Source organism: Myotis yumanensis, unplaced genomic scaffold, assembly GCF_028538775.1.
Source record: "Myotis yumanensis isolate MYYU_CA2020_CCGP unplaced genomic scaffold, mMyoYum1.0.hap1 SCAF_2, whole genome shotgun sequence".
In the NCBI taxonomy this organism is placed as follows: domain Eukaryota; kingdom Metazoa; phylum Chordata; class Mammalia; order Chiroptera; family Vespertilionidae; genus Myotis; species Myotis yumanensis.
In genome coordinates this window covers 12,077,421-12,098,349 of record NW_027223753.1, presented here as the reverse complement: position 1 = coordinate 12,098,349, position 20,929 = coordinate 12,077,421, and the positions used below count along the sequence as shown (strand labels likewise).

General features: G+C 54.7%; 1 protein-coding gene across 1 annotated transcript in view; it reads right to left on the bottom strand.

The window, feature by feature from the left end:
• Positions 1–3,415: 3,415 nt before the first annotated feature.
• The window catches only part of VWA5B1 (von Willebrand factor A domain containing 5B1), a 43,151-nt gene continuing 25,637 nt past the window's right edge, over positions 3,416–20,929 (bottom strand). Inside the window, exons 15-21 of the mRNA XM_070404242.1 lie at positions 20,362–20,658; positions 16,375–16,512; positions 13,104–13,235; positions 10,212–10,286; positions 9,513–9,582; positions 8,871–8,988; positions 3,416–7,397 (exon numbers count right to left, since the gene is read on the bottom strand). Coding sequence (XP_070260343.1) covers positions 6,912–7,397; positions 8,871–8,988; positions 9,513–9,582; positions 10,212–10,286; positions 13,104–13,235; positions 16,375–16,512; positions 20,362–20,658 — 1,316 coding nt within the window. The 3' untranslated portion in view covers positions 3,416–6,911. The remainder of the gene's footprint in view (positions 7,398–8,870; positions 8,989–9,512; positions 9,583–10,211; positions 10,287–13,103; positions 13,236–16,374; positions 16,513–20,361; positions 20,659–20,929) is intronic.

The window sequence follows — 20,929 nt, the reverse complement described above, 5'->3', positions numbered from 1 at the left end:
AAATGAGTGAGAAGGTGAAGGGTCCTGAGTGTCAGGGTGAGTTTGGACTTGCCCTGCATGGGCGATGGGGAGCCACTGAAGGTGATTTAGAAGGCTCCTCTGGCCTCATTGCACAGGCTGGACGCAAAGAGGCCAACTTGAGGCAGGGAGAATAGGGCAGCACTGGACTGTTGTACACATGGGCAGTGATGAGGGCCACCTCTTGGGTGGCAGTGCAGGCGGAGTGGAGGACCTGCAGGGAGGGCGAAGATGTGGTGCAGACAAGTGGGGGGAAGGTCTGGTGTTTTCAATCTCCTCCAAGGCTCACCTGCTGCCTTTCTGGTCTTCTTTCCCAAGGACCTTTTGCCTGATCCTTTGATCATTTGCCTGATCAAATCCCAGCTTTCTCTTGCCCAATGTGCAAAGCTCATGGGACTTTGGGGGGGCCCTTCTCAGATCCCCCCTTGGGGATGTAGGGAAGAGGGCTGTCTTCAAACTGCTCACCGTCTGTGGACAGAGTCCTAAAACCGGTGCTAATGGAGCTACCCCGGAGCACACAGTCGGGTGGAGGAGACACATCCCTATCTGACGGAGGAGATAAGATCTGTGGCTTGGGAGAGACTCCGTGTATGACTGGGAGCTCCTATAAGAAGCTGCTGCTAGTAAGAGGCCTGGGAGGGCTCCCTTAAGAAGTGGTCTTGCAGGAAGTTTGGAGAAGGGGGAGTACTAATATGGTGGAGGGGAGGAGGAGTGGGCAGAGCAGGAAAAGGACTAAGTAGTCACACTCTCCTTTCCAGTCCCAGGTGAGCTAGCTCAGTGTCCAGACACACAGGTGAATAAGTGACCAGCACAGCCTTTCAGTGGGCTAACTAGCCATCACGAATCACCCACTTTTAGCCGAGAAAAAAGACTGTTGCCAGGGAACAGGAATAGCTTGTAAAGCCTGCCTTCATTCCTGCTGCCCCTCTTTCCCCAAATGTCTCAGCCTGCCCTGGGCCTGGAAGGCAATGCATGCCCACAGCGCTCTCTGCTGGACAATATCAGAACAGCACTGGAGGGTCTGAGTGTCAAGGCATTTGTGCAAACAGCCCCTGGTTGCCTGCTCTGGGGAAGCCCCAGATGCTGCAGCCAGACAGGAACCCGGTCAGTGCCTGCAGGGTCCATATCTACAGCCTAGAGGATCTTGGAGCTTAGGGGTAGTGTAGGGGATAGTGAGTTCTGCTTGGGGGAGCTGAGGGAGCCATCCATCATAGACAACGTCCCTCCCCCCAGATATGATCGGGGTCTTAGGAGCTGGGGTAACAACATCTTGAGTCCCCAGGCCCCCACCCCCTGGCTAGGAGAGGGTGCCTCCCAGCAGAGTACCTGTGTCTCATTATATCATGGAAGACATTTCCCTTTCTTCCTCCACCCCTGGACCTGGGGTGGCTGGACTTTGGGTGGGTGGTCTGGATGCTTCCAGGAAGGATTCATGGTTGGCAGATTCTAGGTCAGTGATGGCGAACCTTTTGAGCTCGCTGTGCCAGCATTTTGAAAAACCCTAACTGAACTCTGGTGCCGTGTCACATATAGAAATTTTTTGATATTTGCAACCAAAGTAAAGCAAAGACTTACATTTTTGATATTTATTTTATATATTTAAACGCCATTTAACAAAGAAAAATCAACCAAAAAAAATGAGTTCGCGTGTCACCTCTGACACGCGTGTCATAGGTTCGCCATCACTGTTCTAGGTGATGCTCAGGTGGGGACGAGGACAACTGCTGCTGGATGGCAGACCCGGAGAGCCGCAGAGCGAGGCTGGACTCAGCCCCCATTTCAGACCAGGGCAAAGATTACTTGAGCCAGGGGAGCCCAGGCTTCCCCGAGGGCCAGCCGTGACTGGAGCAGACTGACCACCATAGGACAGAGGTGCAGGAGACCCAGAGACCCAGACCACCGGGGTCACTTCATTTGCTCCTTCTAGACTCTAGAATCTAGAGAGTTTCCAGTGCGGAGTCCCTGCTTTTCTGAGTATGTTTTGCATGGTGTGAAGGTCTAGGAGACCCTTATTGCCATCCCAGCAGGACACACACACACACACACACACACACACACATGCAGGACACACACACACACACACACACGCAGGACACACACACACACACACGCAGGACACACACACACACACACACGCACACACACACACACACACGCAGGACACACACACACACACACACACACACGCACACACGCACACACGGCGTGTACAGGGTGCACAATGGGAGAAGAGAACAAAGAAGCGAGTTTCTTACAAAGTGGAGGTCATACCAGCTCCTGTACATCAGTGAAGTGTTGAAGGGACTTCAGGTCCTCCAGCAGCCCAGAGCTGGGGGGGCGGGGCGGGGGTCAGAGAAAGGACTCATCCATCTCAGTGAAAGCCATCGCGCAGCGAAGATCACCCACAAGGGCCATGCCTGCGCACAGTATCGCACAGTATCTCACTGTGACCTTTTAGCCTCAGCCCCCCTGGCTCCCCGAATGATTCTTCTCGGGGCTGGTAGCACATCGAGGCAATGTTTTGGGCCTGTGGGGAATTCCTAGCTCCCTCATTGTTCTCCCTGAAGGCTGCAAAGTGAGGATTGATTTTGAGGAAACAAGGTGAGCTGCCGAAGGATTTCCAGATGAGCCTTGTGTTTGATTTTGAGATCAGCGTGTGTGGGAGGCAAACTGGTGACTGGGGATGATTTGCACATAAGCATACTTTGTGATCACTAATTGCTTCTGAGAAACATCCCAACTGTGGGAAGCAGCTCCGCCAAGACACTGGAGCACGCGCTGCCAGGGCCCTGCAGCCCCCTCAGCTTATCTCCCCTCTGCGTGTGGGCTGGCCACCGGCCAGGACCTGTGCGTCTCTGCCCGGGGCTTTCTCTAACTGCAGGGGCCAGCTCGGCTGCTGTGCCGCCGGTGGCAGCCAGAGTGCCCTGGAATGAATGGCCTGGGTGACCCTCACCCAGTGACTGAGTGGAATGGGTAGTCCCCACCCCCATTCCTTCCCAGGGAGTTCCCCAGGGATGGAGGTGCACACCCATGGGAGTGACCTGCTAGTGACACGCCCTTTATCGGTGTCACTCCTGTCGCTGTTCCACGGCCTCACTTGCCTTGAAGTGTTTCCTGGGGTCACACAACACACCATCTGCACCGAATCCTTATCATAGGCTCTGCTTCTGGGGGAACCACTGTGACCAACTTGTCCCGATTTCCCCCGGATCGCCTCAGTTTTAGAACTGGAAAGTCCCACATCCTGGGACCGCCCCACCTCAGTCCCTGGGGAAATCCAATCCAAGTCAGGTGTGACCACAGGGGCGAGCAGATGGCTGGACGCCTCGTCTAAAGTCAAGTCTGAGCTCTGAGAACAGAAGAGCAGACACACGTGTAATTTTGTCACATCATCGCGTCCAACGGTTTTTATGAGCTGAAAGCCTATACGAGAACAGTAGCCACCACTTACAAATAAGCCATTCCTCTGAGAACACACACACTCACACAGCCCGGGATGGAGTTTGCCAGCTTTCGGTGGACATTAGCTGACTGATGTCCAGGCCTTCCACGATGCCCACCTAACTGGCTGCCGGGCAGAAAGGCGAGGTGTATTCCAAGACCAAGTGTCACAGGCTCCAGGGGGACATTACGGGGGAGCAGGCAAGGGGGCGGGGCAGCACAGTGTAGGCACTTGAGGCTCCGAGGGGGACAAGCACCGGCCATGCCACTTGAGCCAAAGCCACCTGGGCAAATAGAGAAACTGCACTGCGCGTGTCACCACAGGCGACCACATGGAGGCGAGGCGCTTTGCCTTGGGAAGCGGCGAGAAGCTGACGACGGCCGGTTCCAGCCGAGGAGGTTTGCAGCATGAACAGGGGAAAGCCGGCTTCGTCAGGTGACCCGGGAGATGGCGCTGCTCCGAGGCTCAGGTCACCAGGCTGGGGCCGGCTGAGGGCGGGGTTCAGGGAGCCCCATAGTAGGGGCCGAGGCCTGGCCAGGAGACACTGCTGAGCTCCCGACCTCAGAGGAGACCTCAGCCAAGCAGATCACCCAGCTGCAAAGGGCTGCCCACGCCCCTGCCCCTCTGGTTTTTACACGGGCGCTGCGGAGCGTGCTGCAGCCCCGGAACGCGCCCATTCTTTTTTGTTGATTTCTCTAGGCCCTGCTAGAGAAGTGGGGAACAAGATCTCCCAGATGCCATGGCAATGAACACACAGCCCATTCCCCGGGTAGCACTGCCCTTCTCTTCCCTTCCCAGGGCTCTCAGGTTGTGGAATGCATTTGGGTCTGGGGGCCACTCGGAGACGGTCCAATATGCTGTGGTGAGAGGCGGCATTTGGGCTCAGCAGTGGCGGGTGCTGGAGTGTCCCACAGGTTCCAGGCAGGGGCACAGGGCGGCCCGTTGCCAGGGGTGTCTCTCTGCACCTTTGGGTGCTGGGCGGGAGAGCCAGGGAGTGCGGAGGTCAGCAACTTGCTTATGCATCAGAGTTGTCCAGCCCTCCAGCCACTGCTGCCGGGGCAGGGTCTGAGGATGCTCCCTGTGAAGGGGGTGGTGCACCCTCAGCCTTGCGGGGTTTCTCGGTTACCCCTTCCAGGTGTCTCATTCCACACTGGGCAGGTGCCAGGCCATCCCGAGCCCCCAGTCGTCGTCCACACTGAGCCGGGACACCAGGATCAGGTTAACTGGGAGGCTGGACAGCTCGGCCCAACCTGGTCGTGTTAGAGGAGGAAAGAAGCCCAGAAAGCAGATGTGACTTGTTCAAGGTCACCCAGGCAATTAGAGCAAGTCCATGGTCACGAAGAGGAAAAGAGCTCAGAGGCTGGGAATGGGGGAAAGTCAGAGTAGGGGGAAGCCCCAGCTCCAGGACACCCAGAGAAGAGGTGCCACTTGCCTGAACTAGTGCCAGGTGTGTGAACCATCCGCCTGACAATCTTCCCATTAACCACTGCCACGCCCCTCCCTCCTTACTCTGGGGCTGGGGCTGCTGCTGCACAGCTGCAGAGTGTTATTTTGGTGGTGCTGGAGGGAGTGGGGGGTGGTGGGAGGGGGGGAGAAGGTGGGGAGGGAGATGACAATGCTGTCCTCACACCTGCTCAAGGCCTTGAGCAAGACAGCCTACAGCCCTTATCCCTCTGGGGGATGCTGACATTGAGCCAACATCCCCTTCTGCCCTCGTGTCCTGCCCGGGGTGGTGGGAGCCACTGGCTTAGTGACTGCCCAGAGGGTGAGAACAGAGCAGGGAGCCAAGCAGCTGGCGGGATTTATATGAAGGAAGTCTCCAGCCCCGTTCCCTCCCCTGGGGATGGATCCAGCTTTATGTGAGGGCCTCGAGGGGCTGGCGCAGAGAGGCGCCTGGGAGAGTTTGCAGCTCAGCAGGAGGTCAGGGAGGGCTCTTCCTGGAGGGGGGGGTGCTGTGTGTGGTGCCACTTCCTGTTGGGGCTGCCTTTCCTCCAGCCTGGTGGGTGTTGGGCTGGACCCCTCGGCTCCCTCAGCTCCTGCTGAAGACGGGGCATTTCTGAGTCTTCCCGAGGCTGAGACTGCGCCAGAGTCCACGTGCCCCACAGGTCTGCGCGGGGCCCTCCGGATCTCCGGAAGCGGGAAGCTTGTGAGCTTGTGCCAGGGCCGTGGGGCCTGACGGGGCCACTCGATGAGGCGAGATTAAGGCCTTGGAGAGGGGTGTGCGCGCAGGGTGTGCGGATTCAGCCCAGGGCCTCAAGCTGGTGGGCTTCCTTGGTGAGGTCCAGACCTGCCTCCAGGGGGGTCTGTGGGGCAGAGATCGCTGGGCAGCAGCCAGATGGGAATCTGAGGCTGCAACACGGATGTCACCACAGGGCACCACCAGGTGGGCCTGAGAGCAAGTCCCCAGGGCCTCTCTGCCTTGAAGCCTCAAGAGTCTTCCATGTCATTGAGTAGATCACGTCTCCTGGCTGGAGCTGCTGCCCCAAATGCACTGCAGCCAAGCACAGCTCCCTGTTGCAAAGAAGGCCCCGTCCCCTACAGTGTGACACGGCTGGATGGCGCCCCCCGTCCCAGAATGCAGCTGACACAGGGTACCTCTCTGCCCCTCAGCCCAAGGGGGTAGAGTCTGCATTACGTCCTTCCCGAAAGTGTGTAAATTACTTAAGCTGCTGTCTGGTCTCTCCACTGACTTCTGTGACTCCATCTATTCTTTTGGGACTGTGTTTGCACGGACAGCCGCTCAATTCTAACACCCCGCTTTGCAGGGTGTCTCCCCCTGTCCTGCTCACCTGCTCTTCTTAGCCAGGAACTCCCACATCCACACTAAATACACGAAGGGCTTCCAGGCCGGAAGAAAAGGCCCCGGTGACCCTTCTACCCAGTGTTGGGGAGGATGGTTGTCTGTGGGTTTGTAAGCGTGACTTAGGGGTCCTGGGCTGTCACCATGGAGACGAGTGCCTAGCCCACCATGTAGTAGGCCGAGGTGGTCTCTCCGGCCTGGCTACAAGCTTGTAAATCTGGTGACTTGCAGTTTTGGGGTTTGCTCGTTCACCCTTTTATTTGAGGGAACACTGACCACGTGCTCCTCCTCTTGGGGGATCCCAGGTTTAAGTTGTGCTCCCTCTCCACCCCCAGTGGCTGTCACCCCCACAGCAGCCCACAGTCCAGGCAGAAAGGAACTTTGACCCTTCTAGATATCTAGTCCAACCTCACCTCACCCACTGATCTTACGGGGGTTGGGGGGGGAGGGGGGAGAAGGGGGGAAACTGAGGCCCAGACAGGGGGCACGGTCTGGCCTTTCGTTGCACAGCTAGGTGGTAGCAAAGTTGGGATGGAATTCAGGCCTCCTGACCGCTAGTCCAGGGCTCTTTCTAGCAACCAATATATTACAGCGTCCAAAGCTCCCCGCCCAGGCCCCAGGTCCCCTCCCGCCTCCCCTGCCCCAACCCCCCTACACATAATTCGGGTTATAGCAGAGCATATTGAACTCCAGGCTCTCGTCCCAGTGCCGCAGGAGCACGAACAGCTGCAGGGCGGCGGCCTTGAGCGTGCCCCGTGTGCGGCCCTCCGGCACCTCCTGCTGCTCCAGCCATGCGCTGGCCTTGGCGGCCACCAGCTCCCACTCAACAAAGTAGGACGCCGAGCTGTGCTCCAGCCACGCCAGGGCCACCACCGTGGCCCACAGCTTCCCTGTGTGTTCTGTCACCGCGCTGAGCTCCCAGCTCGCCTTGTCCCCTGCCAGAGGCTCCTCGGAGGAGGTGTCACAAGAGGGGTGCCGAGACGAGGGGCTGGTCTTAGATGCGGGCTGGCGGGCTGTGAGGGACACTCGGTGGCAGGTGAAGGGCGAGGTCCACTTGAGCTTGTCCATAGGGATGTGGATGGCCTCGCAGAAGGCCTGGTTCATCAGGAAGGCTCCGGAGGCCAGCTGCAGAGACACCTGTGGGTGCGGGAGCCCCTCAGTGGGCCTCCAACTTTGTAGGCGGTGGAGCCCCAGGCCATGCAAAAGTCTGGGTCCACACAGCCCACCATTCATCTTCCTGGGGGGTCTGCAGGGCACCCAGGCCCACTGAGCTCCCTCCTTTATCCCACAGGCACTCCACTGATCACTCTCCAAGCCCAACGCAACGCCTTCACTCCTAACCTGCCTCTTGTTCTGGGCAGGTGGGCCCATCCCCACCGCTGAGACTGTCCTCGGCCGTCAAGCCTGCTCTGGGCAGCTCACCGCCCTCTCCCACCCTCCGAGCCAATCAGTTTCCGAGTGCCAACAGGTCTGCTTTCTAAACATCTCTGGAGTCCACCATCCGCCTCCCCGCATGGTCCCTGCCTCTACTTCCTTCCGTCGCCCCCAACCCCACACCTTCCCAGCACCCCAAGGGGTCTCTGTAAGGCACAGATCATGTCACTCTCTGACGTCAGTTCAGTGGCGTCAGTTTTCTCTTAGAGTAAGTCCCAACCATGATTTCCAAATCGCTGGTTCGTCCTCAACTTTTCCTCCTCAAGCCCCATTCTCCAGCCGCCGCTCTCTCTCTCTCCTCTCTAGGCTGCCAGCTATCACTCGGCTTTCCTGACCTTTATGCTCCTCAGTAAGCCATGCGTCATTCCTTGACCGACCGACCGACCGACCAACCGACCGCAAGCCTGGAGAAGGTGCCCCACCCGCCTAGCTCTGCCCCACCAACCCGAGCTCTCCTATCACAGCGGCCAAGGAGCAGAATTGCCTGGCTCCTTGTCTGTGTCCGCACTACAGCACCATGAGCTCAGGGACTCTGCTCATCTGGTTCAAGGTTGTCTCCCAGGGCCTGGCACTGGGCCTGGCTCAACGGGTCCTTGTTGAGTGAACCCCCTGCACAGCGCTCTGCCGCCCCGATGGCTGGAGAGGCTCCGTGTCGGTGTGCAGGGACTGGAGCTGCACAGTGAAACTCCAACCATGTCCCTCCTGCCGGCACCTCTGCTCCCCACGCCCCCTGGCCCGGAGGTGGCAGGCCACGCCCCCTGGCTCCTCAATTCAGAGATGTCCACGCCATACCTGGGCTTCCCACGCTGCCACAGCGGTGCTGGGGCGTCTGCAGAGCCGCTTCCCAAACAGTGCATGCCCGTGGGGTGTGAATTTTACTCACCTGAGCGTCATTTCAAGGCTTATTGTTATGCATTGAAAATCAGACACATGTAGATGGTGGGGTAGAATGTGAAATTCCCGTGAATTTTTAAAAAGGCAGCCGATTGCCAAGATGCTGCTGCCGCTAGCTTTTAGCAACATTCTTAGACCCTGGGTGGGGGTCTCGTGCAGACCCCTCTGCCCTGCTGACTACGTGGGTGGGAGGCCTAGGTTTTCTTCCCTTGTGGGGGCGGGGCTGGAAGGGGGCTCCTGGGAAGGCCCCCCTGTGGAGCAGCCGGCGTCTGGGGCACTCACCAGTGGGACGTAGTCGAAGCTCTGGCTCCCCGGCGTTGGCTCTGGAGTCTTGGTCAGCGGCTTGCCCAGGAAGCCCCTGGCTGCTTGCGTCAGCAGCCTGGACTTTTTGAGAGTCAGCCTGTGTGGGTGGAGCAGGGAAGAGCGGCCACAGCCACCCCGGTGGTGTCCCTGGTCATCCCACCCCCCGGTGCTCACTCAGCAGCCTCTGAAAGTCAGGCCAGAAGGGATCGGATAGATGACTTCCTCCAATCTCCTCATTTGACAGCTGGGGAAACTGAGGCCTGGGGGTGTGTGCATTTTCCCTGAGGCCCTCAGTGAGTTAGTAGCAACCTGGACGGGGACCAGGCTATTCTTTTTTAGGACGGTCTTTTAGCCCAGCGGTCAGTGTGTCTCAGGCTGGCCCTCCCAGGGGGTCGCATTTGCAAAGAGACCGCACTGTGGGAGATGAACCACCAAGGTGGGATTTCTGCAGTGGGATACCTGGAGGACAGTGATACCTCTGGATGGGGCCTTCTTGGCACGGTTTGGATTGTTCATTTTTGTCTGAATGTCAGGCTGGGCCTGCCTTTGGTCTTCCAAGTCAGGGACAGCCCCTGGGAGACGGGTGGTGGTAGAGTGTCCCCCAAGGGAAAGCCCACGTACCTGGTTCCAAACAGGGTCTCAGAGGTCTTCAAGGAAGAAGGGGTGTTGGTGGCCAGGTCGTGCTGGGGACCTGGAGAGCCACACAGTGACAGTTGTTGCCTGACAGAGGACCCTGTCCAACCGCTCACTGCCCAGCTGTGGAAACGGAGGCCCAGAGAGGGGCAGGGGCTTGCCTGGTCACTAGGGATCTAGGGGAACGTCAGGCTGTTTCTGTTTATGACCCAGTTGGTATGGGGAGGAGTGAAATATATCGGCCCACGTGTAAGAAACAGGCCTCCAAGTGTCCTTGGCTGGTGGCGCCTGGCATCTTCTGGAAGGTTCCCTGATGGGGCAGTGACAGCCTCATATTAAACCCTCTTGTCCCCAGATGGGGACATTGATTTTCCTTCCCTGGCACATTGCCAGAGGAATCTAGGCAGAGTGCGGTGATGGAACGGTCAGCTAGAAACTGGGAGGCCGGATTCCAGGCCTGGCTTCATCACGGACTTGCTGTGTGACCTTGGGCAAGTCACTTTACTTCCCTGAGTCTCAGTTTCCTAGCCTTTAAGTTGGGGATATTCCTATTTATCTCACACAGGGTTGCTTTGAGGAATAAATGAGCCACTGAGGACTATGTTGGGCCAAGACACTCTCTTGGCCGGAGGATCAACCACTATCACTATCTTCATTAAGGGGAGAGCCGGGTGATGGTCCACATACCCTCAGAAGCAGCGTACTTCTCCCCGCCCGGGGATATGGCATTGCCGGAGGGCACAGCGGGGTTTTCCTCCACATCTGCAACAGAGGGAAGCCAGTGAGGCCTGAGCCCCCTGGCTCTCCCTTTCTCCTCTCCCACCCCTGCCAGGAGAGTGATGGCTGAATTCACAGAACCTGGGGCTGGGCTGGAGAGCAAGGTAAGTGTTCCATCCCTAGTTGGATGGGCCTTTGTCTTCAAGGTACCACCATTGCTCTGCCATAAGAGTCAGAATGCCTGGGTTCCAATCCCAACTCCCCCGTGGACTAACTGTGTGACCCTGGCAAAGGGACTTCCTGCATAAGTTTTGATTGCAAATTAGGGACAACAGTATCGGTCTCACAGTATTAAAAGGATTCAGTGAGATACTTGGCTCATAGTAAGTGCTCAATGAAATCCTGAGCTACAGACCCATCAGGGAAGCAGGAGCAGGTCAGGGGCTGAGGGTAGAAGTTGGGGGTTGCGGAGAAGTGGGCATGAAGCACCAGGTATGTCTCATGGAGGAGGGTTTCATGCCAGCACTCTAGGAGGCACCAGAACATGGCTCTGGGCCTCAATTTCCTCATCTGTAAAATGGGGGTGATAATTACACAGAGTTTGTTCAAAATGTGTAATCAGGGTAGTTTTTCTTAGGATCATTATTTCAAGAGATGGAGAGTGATGGGCAATCTATACTAATAAGAGGGTAATATACTAATTAGACCGGATAGACCGGACGTCTTCTGGATGTCCTTCCGGACAAAGCCGCGGCGGCTGCGAGGGCCGAGAGCAGGCGGCTGGCAGAGGCAGCAGCAGCGGGGTGGTGGGGGCAGCGCCTTCCCCTGATCGACCCGGTTGCTTCCTGCAGAGGTAGGACATCCCCTGAGGGCTCCCGGACTGTGAGAGGGGGCAGGCCGGGCTGAGGGACCCCCCCACCCCAGTGCATGAATTTTCGTGCACCAGGCCTCTAGTATACTATAAAAGAATAAACCAAATCATGGAAAAAGCTTCATGCACAAATATGTTCATCAGAGCCTCTGGTCCCCTATGAGATTGTCAGGAGCTCCATGAGGGCCAAGGATCTCTGGTTATCACTAGGTGCTCGGGTACAGTGGGGCAGCGTGGGAGTGAACTAGTGACTGAGACAACCAGGAGGCAAATTAACCTGGTGGTTAAACCCCTGGGTTCTGGGGCCAGACAATGCCTGAGTTTAAGTCTTGGCTCTACCTTATATCAGCTGTGTGATCTTGAGTAAGTCACTTAACCTCTCTGAGCCTCAGTTTTCTCATCTCTTAATGGGGACAATAAAATAAACCAACTCAGATGATTATGAGGAGCCATGGATAATTGGGACAGTGCCCAGCACACAGGAAACTCTCAGTATGTGTTAGCGATGATCACCCTTGGGGAGGGCAAGTGCTTGGGATAGAGGAACAGCTTAGATATAATAGACACTTGGGTCTGAATCAGAGGACAATTGAAGAGAAGAGATTTTCGCCCAGCCAGCATGGCCCAGTGGTTGAACATTGACCTATGTACCAGGAGGTCACACTTTGATTCCAGGTCAGGGCACATGCCTGGGTTGTGGGCTCGATCCCCAGTGCGGGGTGTGCAGGAGGCAGCCGATTGATGATTCTCTCATTGATGTTTCTCTCTCTCTCTGCCTCTCCCTTCCTCTCTGAAATCAATAAAAAAAAAAGTTAAAAAACAGAAGGGATTTGTGATTTTGATGGAAGTCATGGGCCACCGCTATGGAGAAAGGAAGACATTTCCTCTAGACTGGAGGCTCAGCATGGCTCAGGGGAAGAGCAGGTTCCCAATTTTGGAGGCTCTGATGGAACCAAAGAGTTGGCAGAACTCTTTAATTCTAAAGAGCTCCTCCACCCGCTTACCCACTGTTCCCTTTTTAACCCATCAATGTCTGTGAGAACTTTCTAACCCTCAGGTTAAATTAAATTATGATCTGGGCGTCCTGGCTTGTGGCCAGGTGGGCCCTCCACTGTCCTCCCTGTGCACAGAGCAGAGCTTCACTGCACACCCGGGGGCGTGAAGAAAGGGGTTAGGACTGGTGCAGCTGTTAGGATGTCTTTAGAGCAGCGGTTCTCAACCTGTGGGTCGCGACCCCTTTGGCGGTCGAACGACCCTTTCACAGGGGTCGCCTAAGACCATCCTGCATATCAGATATTTACATTATGATTCACAACAGTAGCAACATTACAGTTATGAAGTAGCAACGAAAATAATTTTATGGTTGGGTCACAACATGAGGAACGGTATTTAAAGGGCCAGAAGGTTGAGAACCACTGGTTTAGAGGGACAGGAAGACATGCAGACATTCAGGATACAGAGAGTTGAAGCCTCCTGTGAATAGTGTAAAGTCACAAAAAGGCCAAACCACGGATCTTCAAGGACCAAGCTGCAGGCACAACGCAATCAGGTGAAGGCGGGAAGGAACGAGGCAGATGGTAGGACCCAAACGATGGACCTGCCTCGTTGCTCTCCACTTTCCCCTATTTATCAGGTTTTCTGGCATTGGACGCCTGGGAGGACTCAGAGATTGGAGGCAGGGAATAGCCACCGGGGTTGGTGGACCTTCAGAGGGGAGAGGTGAAGGGATGGTGTGGGCACGCGGGCAGGGAGGCCAGGGTGCCCCTGGCTCCGAGAGGCTCTCTCAGCAACGCTGTGTTAAGGCAGCATGCTTGGGCCATGCTGCACCCCGCTGCCCATCTCAGGCCTCAGAGAGCCCGGGAGGCCTGGCCTCACCCTGGTCCTGCAAGAGTCCAAAGTGCAGACTCAGAGTGAGGCCTCCAGGGTCTTGGGCATGAGGATGCCATAATTCAGGAGCTCAGGATCCAGAACCCGCCCCAGGTGGTTCTTACTTAGGTTCTGAAATCTGCCAGGTCCTGCTGCCGAGTCTTCTGTGAACACGGACTGGGACCGACTGAAGCCAGCAGAGCTGCCCCTCCACTGTTGGTTCAGGGCCCGAGAGCTGGCCATCCGCAGTGCAGCACCTTCGTGAGGACAGGAGAAGGGGTCAGGTGGGTGCAATTGTGCCAGTCCTTTGCCTCCTTCCCAAGCTGGCAGGAAGGATTCTGGCTTCAGCCTGTCAATTATCCAAAGACAGGGAGGCACTGTACAAGGTGAGACCATGAGCTTTGGAGCCAGAATGACCTGGGTTTGAACCCCAGCCCATCTTTTAGTAGCTGGATGGGGTGCTAACCACTCTCAACCTCAATGTCCAGACCTGGAAAATGGGGATAATACTGACTTTGCCAGGTAAATACTGCTGCCGAGAGAGAATGTTCAGGAAGCAGCAGTGTTTTCTAGTTAGTCTAAAGGCTGGTTTTCTCTCGAACACCCCATTTCCTCTCATTCCCAGTTGGCTGTCTCAAAGGCCCAGGTCCCATGCCCCCTGCCACAGGCAGATCCCTGTAGTCCCAGGGCATCACCTATGGGGGATGGACGGAAGAGAGAGGAAGCTACAGCACCCAAGTGTTGTTGCGGCCAAAGGTAAACTGAGTGGGGGGGGGGGGGGGGGCGGGGGCGGGCGTGAAAGGATTAAGGAAAAGACAGACAAGAGAATAATAGCTGGGTCTCGGTGGGACGCTGCCTCCCTGATGAGGAGACAACGACAGCACCCACAAGCCGTGTCTTATTTTATAGCAGATGTCACGAGGCAAAGCAGGGGCGTGATCACGTTGTTTACAGCATTCTCGTGAGTTCCAACCCTACTCAACTACATGCACCTAAACTCTAGCACAAGGCACGTGGGGCTACGTGTTTGACCATAGGTTCAAGCTTACAACCACAGCCGTTGGCTATAATTGTGCTGGGGGGGCCCTGCCCTCCAGCTGGGACTTGCACGTGGCAATGAGAGGACCCTGTCCTTTCATTAGTCCGAGGTTTGAACCTGGCCAAAACACCGTACCCGCGCCCCACAAAGTGTGTTTTGGGGAACCCACTCTACGAGAACACTAGTTTGTAAGTTATTCTTTAAAAAAAAAAGAAGAGTTCTATTGGGCAATAAATTTTGAAGAAGCTGCATTCTCTGAGCCTCCTGATGTATATTAACATCCCAAAGGTTCCAAAGGCTCTGCTGTGAAGAAAGCTTTTGAGCTTTATTTAGTTCAGTGTTTCCTAAACTGGCATTTAGTTCAGTTTCTTCCTGATCTGATATTTCCTGTTAAAAAAAATTTTTTTTAAATTGATTTATAGAGAGAGAGAGGAAGGCCGAGGGAGAAAGAGAGTGAAACATCAATGTGAGAGCAAAACCCTACTGGGGATGGAGCCCACAACCTGGGCATGTGTCCTGATTGGGACTCAAACTGGCAACCTTTTGGTGCATGGGATAATGTCCAACCAACTGAGCCACACTGGCCAGGACTGGGATTTCCTATTTTTGTGCTGAATGGCCATTGATGGGATGGAGAACTAGGCTTCTAGTTTCCTGGATCACACTTTGGGAAGTGCTGAGCAGACCTTTGGGGATGGCGGGATGGTCTCCATACCTCCCAGACTGTGGCTACGGAGGCCAGGAGGATGGTCAGAGACGGGTGGGAGGGACAGACATCCTGAATAAGCATGACATTCAGGATGACAAGGCCCAGTGAATAAGCATGGCCAGTGGAGCAACAGCCTGGCTGCTGGCCAGAGCCTGAACTGAGAACAGTGATGACTATAAACAAAAGGGGTGCAGGGCACAGGAGGAAGGAGGAAAGGCACATTCCGTTTCCAAACACAATTCTTTGAGGAGGTCTGCTAAAAAAAAGACACTACAAAGAACAGGAAAAAGTAATTCAGAAACAGGTGAACAGCATCTCACCCAAAAACTAAAAACTAAAGAAATTCCCCAGAGAGAGTCTTTCCTCCCTATCAGACTGGCAGGGTTTAGAGAAAGATGAACAACAGTTAGTGTTGGCGAGGGTGGGCATCCGAATAACTCTTGGGCCTGGGCCACTTTGGTAACATCCAGCACAGTTTTAAACGGGCAATCTTGATACGCAATCTGACTTCTGAGAGTTCATTAACCCTGAGCAGATAACCAGACAGGTGCACAAAGGTGTTCTTTGCAGCATCATTTACAATAGTCGAAAAGGGAATAAACTGAAGGTCTAATAATGAGGGGCTGATTCAGTAGGTTCTGAGAAACCTTAAGAGGCAGTTGGAGAGGAGTGGGGTGAGCAGAGACTCTGGAGCCAGATCCCTGGGGTTCAAAGCCTGTCTCTGCCTCTTCCTGCTGTGTGACCCTTAACCCCCTCTGCCTCTGTTTTCCCATCTTTAAAATGGGGGTAATAGTATCTGCCTTGCAGAGTTGTTCTGAGGACTAAATGATTTTATATATATATCTCCATCCATCTCATATCCATATATCTATTCCATCCCTGTCAAATTGACTATTACGATTAGTATTTTTCCGCATCAGGAAACACCGCAGCTGTTAAAATGATGGTAGAGATTCACCTTCCCACCCATATTTCGTAAGGAACAGCACACATTGTTATGGTCCAATTCATGCAAAATTATATTTTTTGATTTCTCTGTGGAGATATCCATAGAGAGAAGTCCGGAAGGGTGGTCACCAAGGAGGTAATCAGTACTCATCTCTGGATGACTGTCACTTCTAGTCACTTCTATTTATTTTCTGTCTTTCTACATTTTGGAATTTTCTACAGTGAGCACATATCATTGCCCTCGTTGGAAAACTTCAGTGAAGTCATGCTTATTTGGTGGAAATAAGGGAGTGGCATGGTTTCACAGGTTTCTGTACCTCGTGGTGCCTACACCATCTGCTTTTGGGGTCTTTATGCTTCTAGACCAGTGATGGCGAACCTTTTGAGCTCGGCGTGTCAGCATTTTGAAAAACCCTAACTTAACTCTGGTGCCATGTCACATATAGAAATTTTTTGATATTTGCAACCATAGTAAAACAGAGATTTATATTTTTGATATTTATTTTATATATTTAGATGCCATTTAACAACAAAAATCAACCAAAAAAATGAGTTTGCATGTCACCTCTGACACGCGTGTCATAGGTTCGCCATCACTGTTCTAGACCCTTCTGTGCACCCCACCCTGCAAGCTCTGCCCCTTAAGGTCCCAGCCACCTCCTCCAGCCCCCAGGGGCTGCCTGGCCACCCCCTGCCTTACCGGAGCTGGGGTAGGCCACCACGGTGGGCAGGTACAGCCTCTGGCTCACGTCCACAGGCACGTAGGCGGTGTACTTGCTGATGATGTTGCAGGCCTTGCTGGTGTGCACGGCGTTCACCTGGTAGCGGCGGCTGGATCCTGCAGAGGAAGAAGCTGGGGTCACTGTGTGGACTCAGAACGTTCTCTCCCACACAGAAGCTCCGGAAGCCAGAGGGAAGGCTAGACCAGTGGTCCCATCTTTAGGATGAAATAAGGCCTTCAAATCAAGGGGTTTCCAACTTGCCGATTAAGAACATAACCCCCCTGCCGCCCAAGATTGTTATCTTCCACTATCACTTCATACAATAAGGATGTTTTAATGTAAAAGAGGTAAGACATCAAAGACTAAAAAAGACAGTTACTGCCCTTAAATAACTAGTGTTATTAAAGACAATCAAAGCCGTCTGTGTTGTCTGCATTTCCTATTTTCAGTTCGTAGCTGCCTGATGAGACTCTTGCTGCAGGACTTCATAGTATCCTGGCTGAGTGGGGGCCACTGGTCTGGCCCATGGGACAATTTTGCAGGGAAGGTTGGAAACCAGAGAGGGAGAGCGGCAGGCACAGGGCCACACAGCGAGGTAGTTGTGGATTGAGATCGGGACTTAGTGGTGGTCTGTTCCCAAAGCCCCAGCTCTTTCCAAGCAGTAAGTTAGCAGTCTCTGCGGCTTGCCACCTCCAAAAGGCTGTGTGAGGAGCCGAGGACATGCAGAGGGGACACGTTTTGTAAACTGTAAGGTGAAGTGCTCATGGGGAAAAAAGAACATATTATGTAATGTTAAAATAAAAACCAAACAGAGATCAGCCTTGAAAATTCCCTGAGCAGGCAAAACCAGTTTCATTAAACAAACAAAGTTTAATTTAGCTCATTTTGCAAGACGAACGTGACCGGGTCATTTCTTGCTTCTGCCTCTGAGACTTGAACTGTTTCCCAAGGTTACTGTAAGGTAACTGCTGAAAATTCCCACTTTATAACCAATCGCCATGAAGCATTAACTGTCACTGCTTCCTCACTCTGAAGCTGCTTTATGATACTACCCCCCTGAGCTTCATTCCATGTGTTGGTCTGGGTGCTCTGGATTTGCGAACTGTCTTTTTGGTGTGTGTGCAATAAGTTTTTCCTAATGACTTCAGTGAGTCATTGGTTGTATGCCTATTATTTCTGAAGTATTCACAACAATACAAATAATACAAAATATAAATCCTATTATGTAAATGAAGCATAAACTATAACAAATAATAGAAATATTTTCTATTTCGATCTCTGTCTAGTCTTCAAGTGGACTCCATCAGGATCCCAGGACTCACTTTTTAAGAAAACTTTGTCCCAATTCCTGAGCTTCCCCACCACCCTTGTTAAACAATCTCTTGTATCCCTATATTTCTTTTTAATAGCACTTAGGACAAATGCGGGCAATTAATAGTGTCTATACTTATTTGATTAATGCTGGCTCTCCTGCTAGTCTGAGTCAAGCACTGGTAAGGGCAGGGATGCCCTGGTCACTGTGCTCAGCCCCGAGGCTGGCCCCCCGAGGATCTGCGTTCAGTAAGTGGCCTTGAAGAGTGAGTGAGTGGGCCGAGCAGGTCTAGGGCAGTGGTTCTCAATGTGGGGCACCTCCCCCACAGGGGGGCAATTTGTCTTGTAAGGGGGGCAATTCGAGAATGAGTGATTAACAGTGAATTTTTTGCATTTCTTATGGTTCTAGGGGCCTCATATACAGTATATAAGTATATATTGTGACATGTTTATGCATTTCAGTTCTCTATTATATGTTTTGAAACTTTATTTGCTATTTTTCATAGAACTTCATATTATTATTATTATTACTAGAGGCCCAGTGCACAAAAATTTGTGCACTCGGGCGGGGGGAGGGGGGGTCCCCCAGCCCGGCCTGTGCCCTCTCGCAGTCTGGGACCCATCGGGAGATAACGACCTGCTGGCTTAGGCCTGCTCCTGGGTGGCAGAGGGCAGGCCCAATCCCTAAGTGCAGCCCCTGGTCAGGCTCAGAGCAGGGCCAATTGGGGAGTTGGGGCGCCACCCTCTGTCATGCACAGAGCAGGGCGGATTGGGAGGTTGTGATGCCACCCTCAGTCACGCTCAGGGTATGGCTGATTGGGGGGTTGGGGCACCGCCCCCTATCACACTCAAGGCAGGGTCGATGGGGAGGTTGCAGAGCCACCCCCTGTCATGCACAGAGCAGGGCCAATCAGGGGGTTGGGCGCTGCCCCCTGTCATGCACAGAGCAGGGCCCATCAGGGGGTTGGGGAGCTCCCCCCTGTCATGCACAGAGCAGGGCCGATCAGGGGGATGAGGAGCTCCCCCCTGTCACGCACAGAGTAGGGCCGATAGGGAAGTTAGGGCACCGCCCTCTATCACCCACAGAGCAGGGCCGATCAGGGGGTTGGGGCACAGCCACTGTCACACTCAGGGCAGGGCCGATGGGGAGGTTATGGCTCTACCCTGTCACACACAGAGCAGGGCCTATTGGGGGGGGGGGGGGTTGGGCTGCCGCACCCTGTCACACACAGAGCAGGGCCGATCAGGGGGTTGGGATGCCACACCCTGTCACACACAGAGCCACAGGGCGATCAGGGGGTTTGGGCGCTGCCCCCGTCACGCTGATCCGGTGCCAGGAGGCCTCACGGCTCCGCTGATCCCGGTGCTGGGAGGCATATTACCCTTTTACTATATAGGATAGAGGCCTGGGGGCCGGCTGGTTTGCCCTGAAGGGTGTCCTGGATCAGGGTGGGGGTCCCCCCTGGAGTGCCTGGCCAGTCTGGGTGAGGGGCTGAGGGCTGCTTTCAGGCTGGCGGTTGTTGATTGAAGCTCCCAACCGCTCCTTTTTTTAAATTTTATTCTGGGCCAGCTTTAGCTCTGGCTCTAGCTCTGAGAGCAGGTATCTGGTTTGTTTCGGTTCTATAATCGAAACAATGTATAACTCCAGCTCTGAGATCCCTGCCTATATTTGTTAGAATGTTTCAAACTGCCAGCTCAGAGGCTGGCAAGTCAGGCGGGGAACGTTGGAGTCTGCAGTCCCTGCAGCAAGCAAGCCTCATGTTCGCTTCCAGCTGCCTGGCTGCCGGCTGCCATCTTGGCTGACAGTTAATTTGCATAAGGATATGCTGATTAGCCAATGGGAAGGGTAGCGGTCGTACGCTAATTACCATGTTTCTCTTTTATTAGTGTAGATTATTTTTTAAACAATTTCTTAGTGATTTCTTCCTCAGTACTTCGACTGTCCTTTCACATTCTTTTATTTTTCTCTTTCACGGATGCCATATTCTTTGGAAGCTTGTTTAGACCAAGTTAATGGCCTTTTAGGCTTCCTCCAGGCGAACAGGAGTTCACTTTTTGAATAGTAAGAATTGTATGTCATGGGGTGGGGGCATCAGGATTTTAGAGACGCTTATGTGGCGTGTGGCCAGAAGAAGGTTGGGAACCGCTGTCTAGTGGGGTCTGTGGGAAGGTAGGTGCAGTCCCAGCGGAGCAGAGTGGGTGGAATGGGGCTGTCCCCATTGTTCTGTCTGAGAGGGCGCTGTGGGGAGAAGGTTGGGAAGTGAGGAGGGTGGAGGACCAGAAGCTGAGGGCACGGAGGAGGAAGAGGAGAGGACAGATCACCGGGTGAGGGTGGGAGGGCTGGAGGAGCCCAGGGCTGGTGGGAGGAGGCAAGGGGATCAGGGCAGATACCGGAGGGGATGGAGCCCTGGGCTGCGTGTGTGTGTGTGTGTGTGTGTGAGTGTGTGTGTGTGTGTGTGTGTGTGTGTGTGTGTGTAGGCACCTGGAAGCAGCGATGCTTTGGGGAGTTGAGCACTGGGTGGTTGGGCGGTGGCAGGTCTGTGGGGAGAAGGGACACGCTGGAGCCGGGGAGGTGGGCGGGGCACTGGGCGGGGCTTGCGGAGGGGGCGGGGCTCGGAGGCTAGAATGCGGGGCGCAGGCCCCCCGGCGCTCACCTTGCTCTATCTCTCCCTCGCGCTCTGCCAGCTGCTCGAAGTCGCGGATGATGGCGCGGGCCGCCAGGTGGTGGAAGGTCTCCTTCCAAAGGTCAGCGTCGTGCGCTCTGCTCCGCTCGTGGCCCAGGGGCTCCAGCTCGAAGCTCACCTCCCATTGTAAACACTGGCTGTCGCGCAGGCCCTTGACCACGGCCTTGCCCAGCACGGGGTCTGGGGTGGCTTGCCTGTCGGTGCTGGCCTGCGGCTCCCAGGCCGGGGAGGTCTGGGTCTCCAAGGAGGAGGGTTGATGGACCGGCTCTGTGGGCGGAGGGACGAGAGGACAGTGCTCTGAACTGGGGGACAGCGGGCCAGCCCCGCAGGGGACAGCATCCGTTCCCAGGGCCCAAACACCTCTAAGCAAACACAGTACAGCACCCCAGCTGCACGCCCAGGGATCTCGAAACTCCTTTCTTAGTCAGCGGAGCCACCCCAGCCAGGGCGAAACTCCTTTCTTAGAACAGGTGGGGTGGCATGGGCTGGTCCCACCTCCCAGGAAGCCAGGACCTGAGGGGTCCAGTAAGATGGGGTG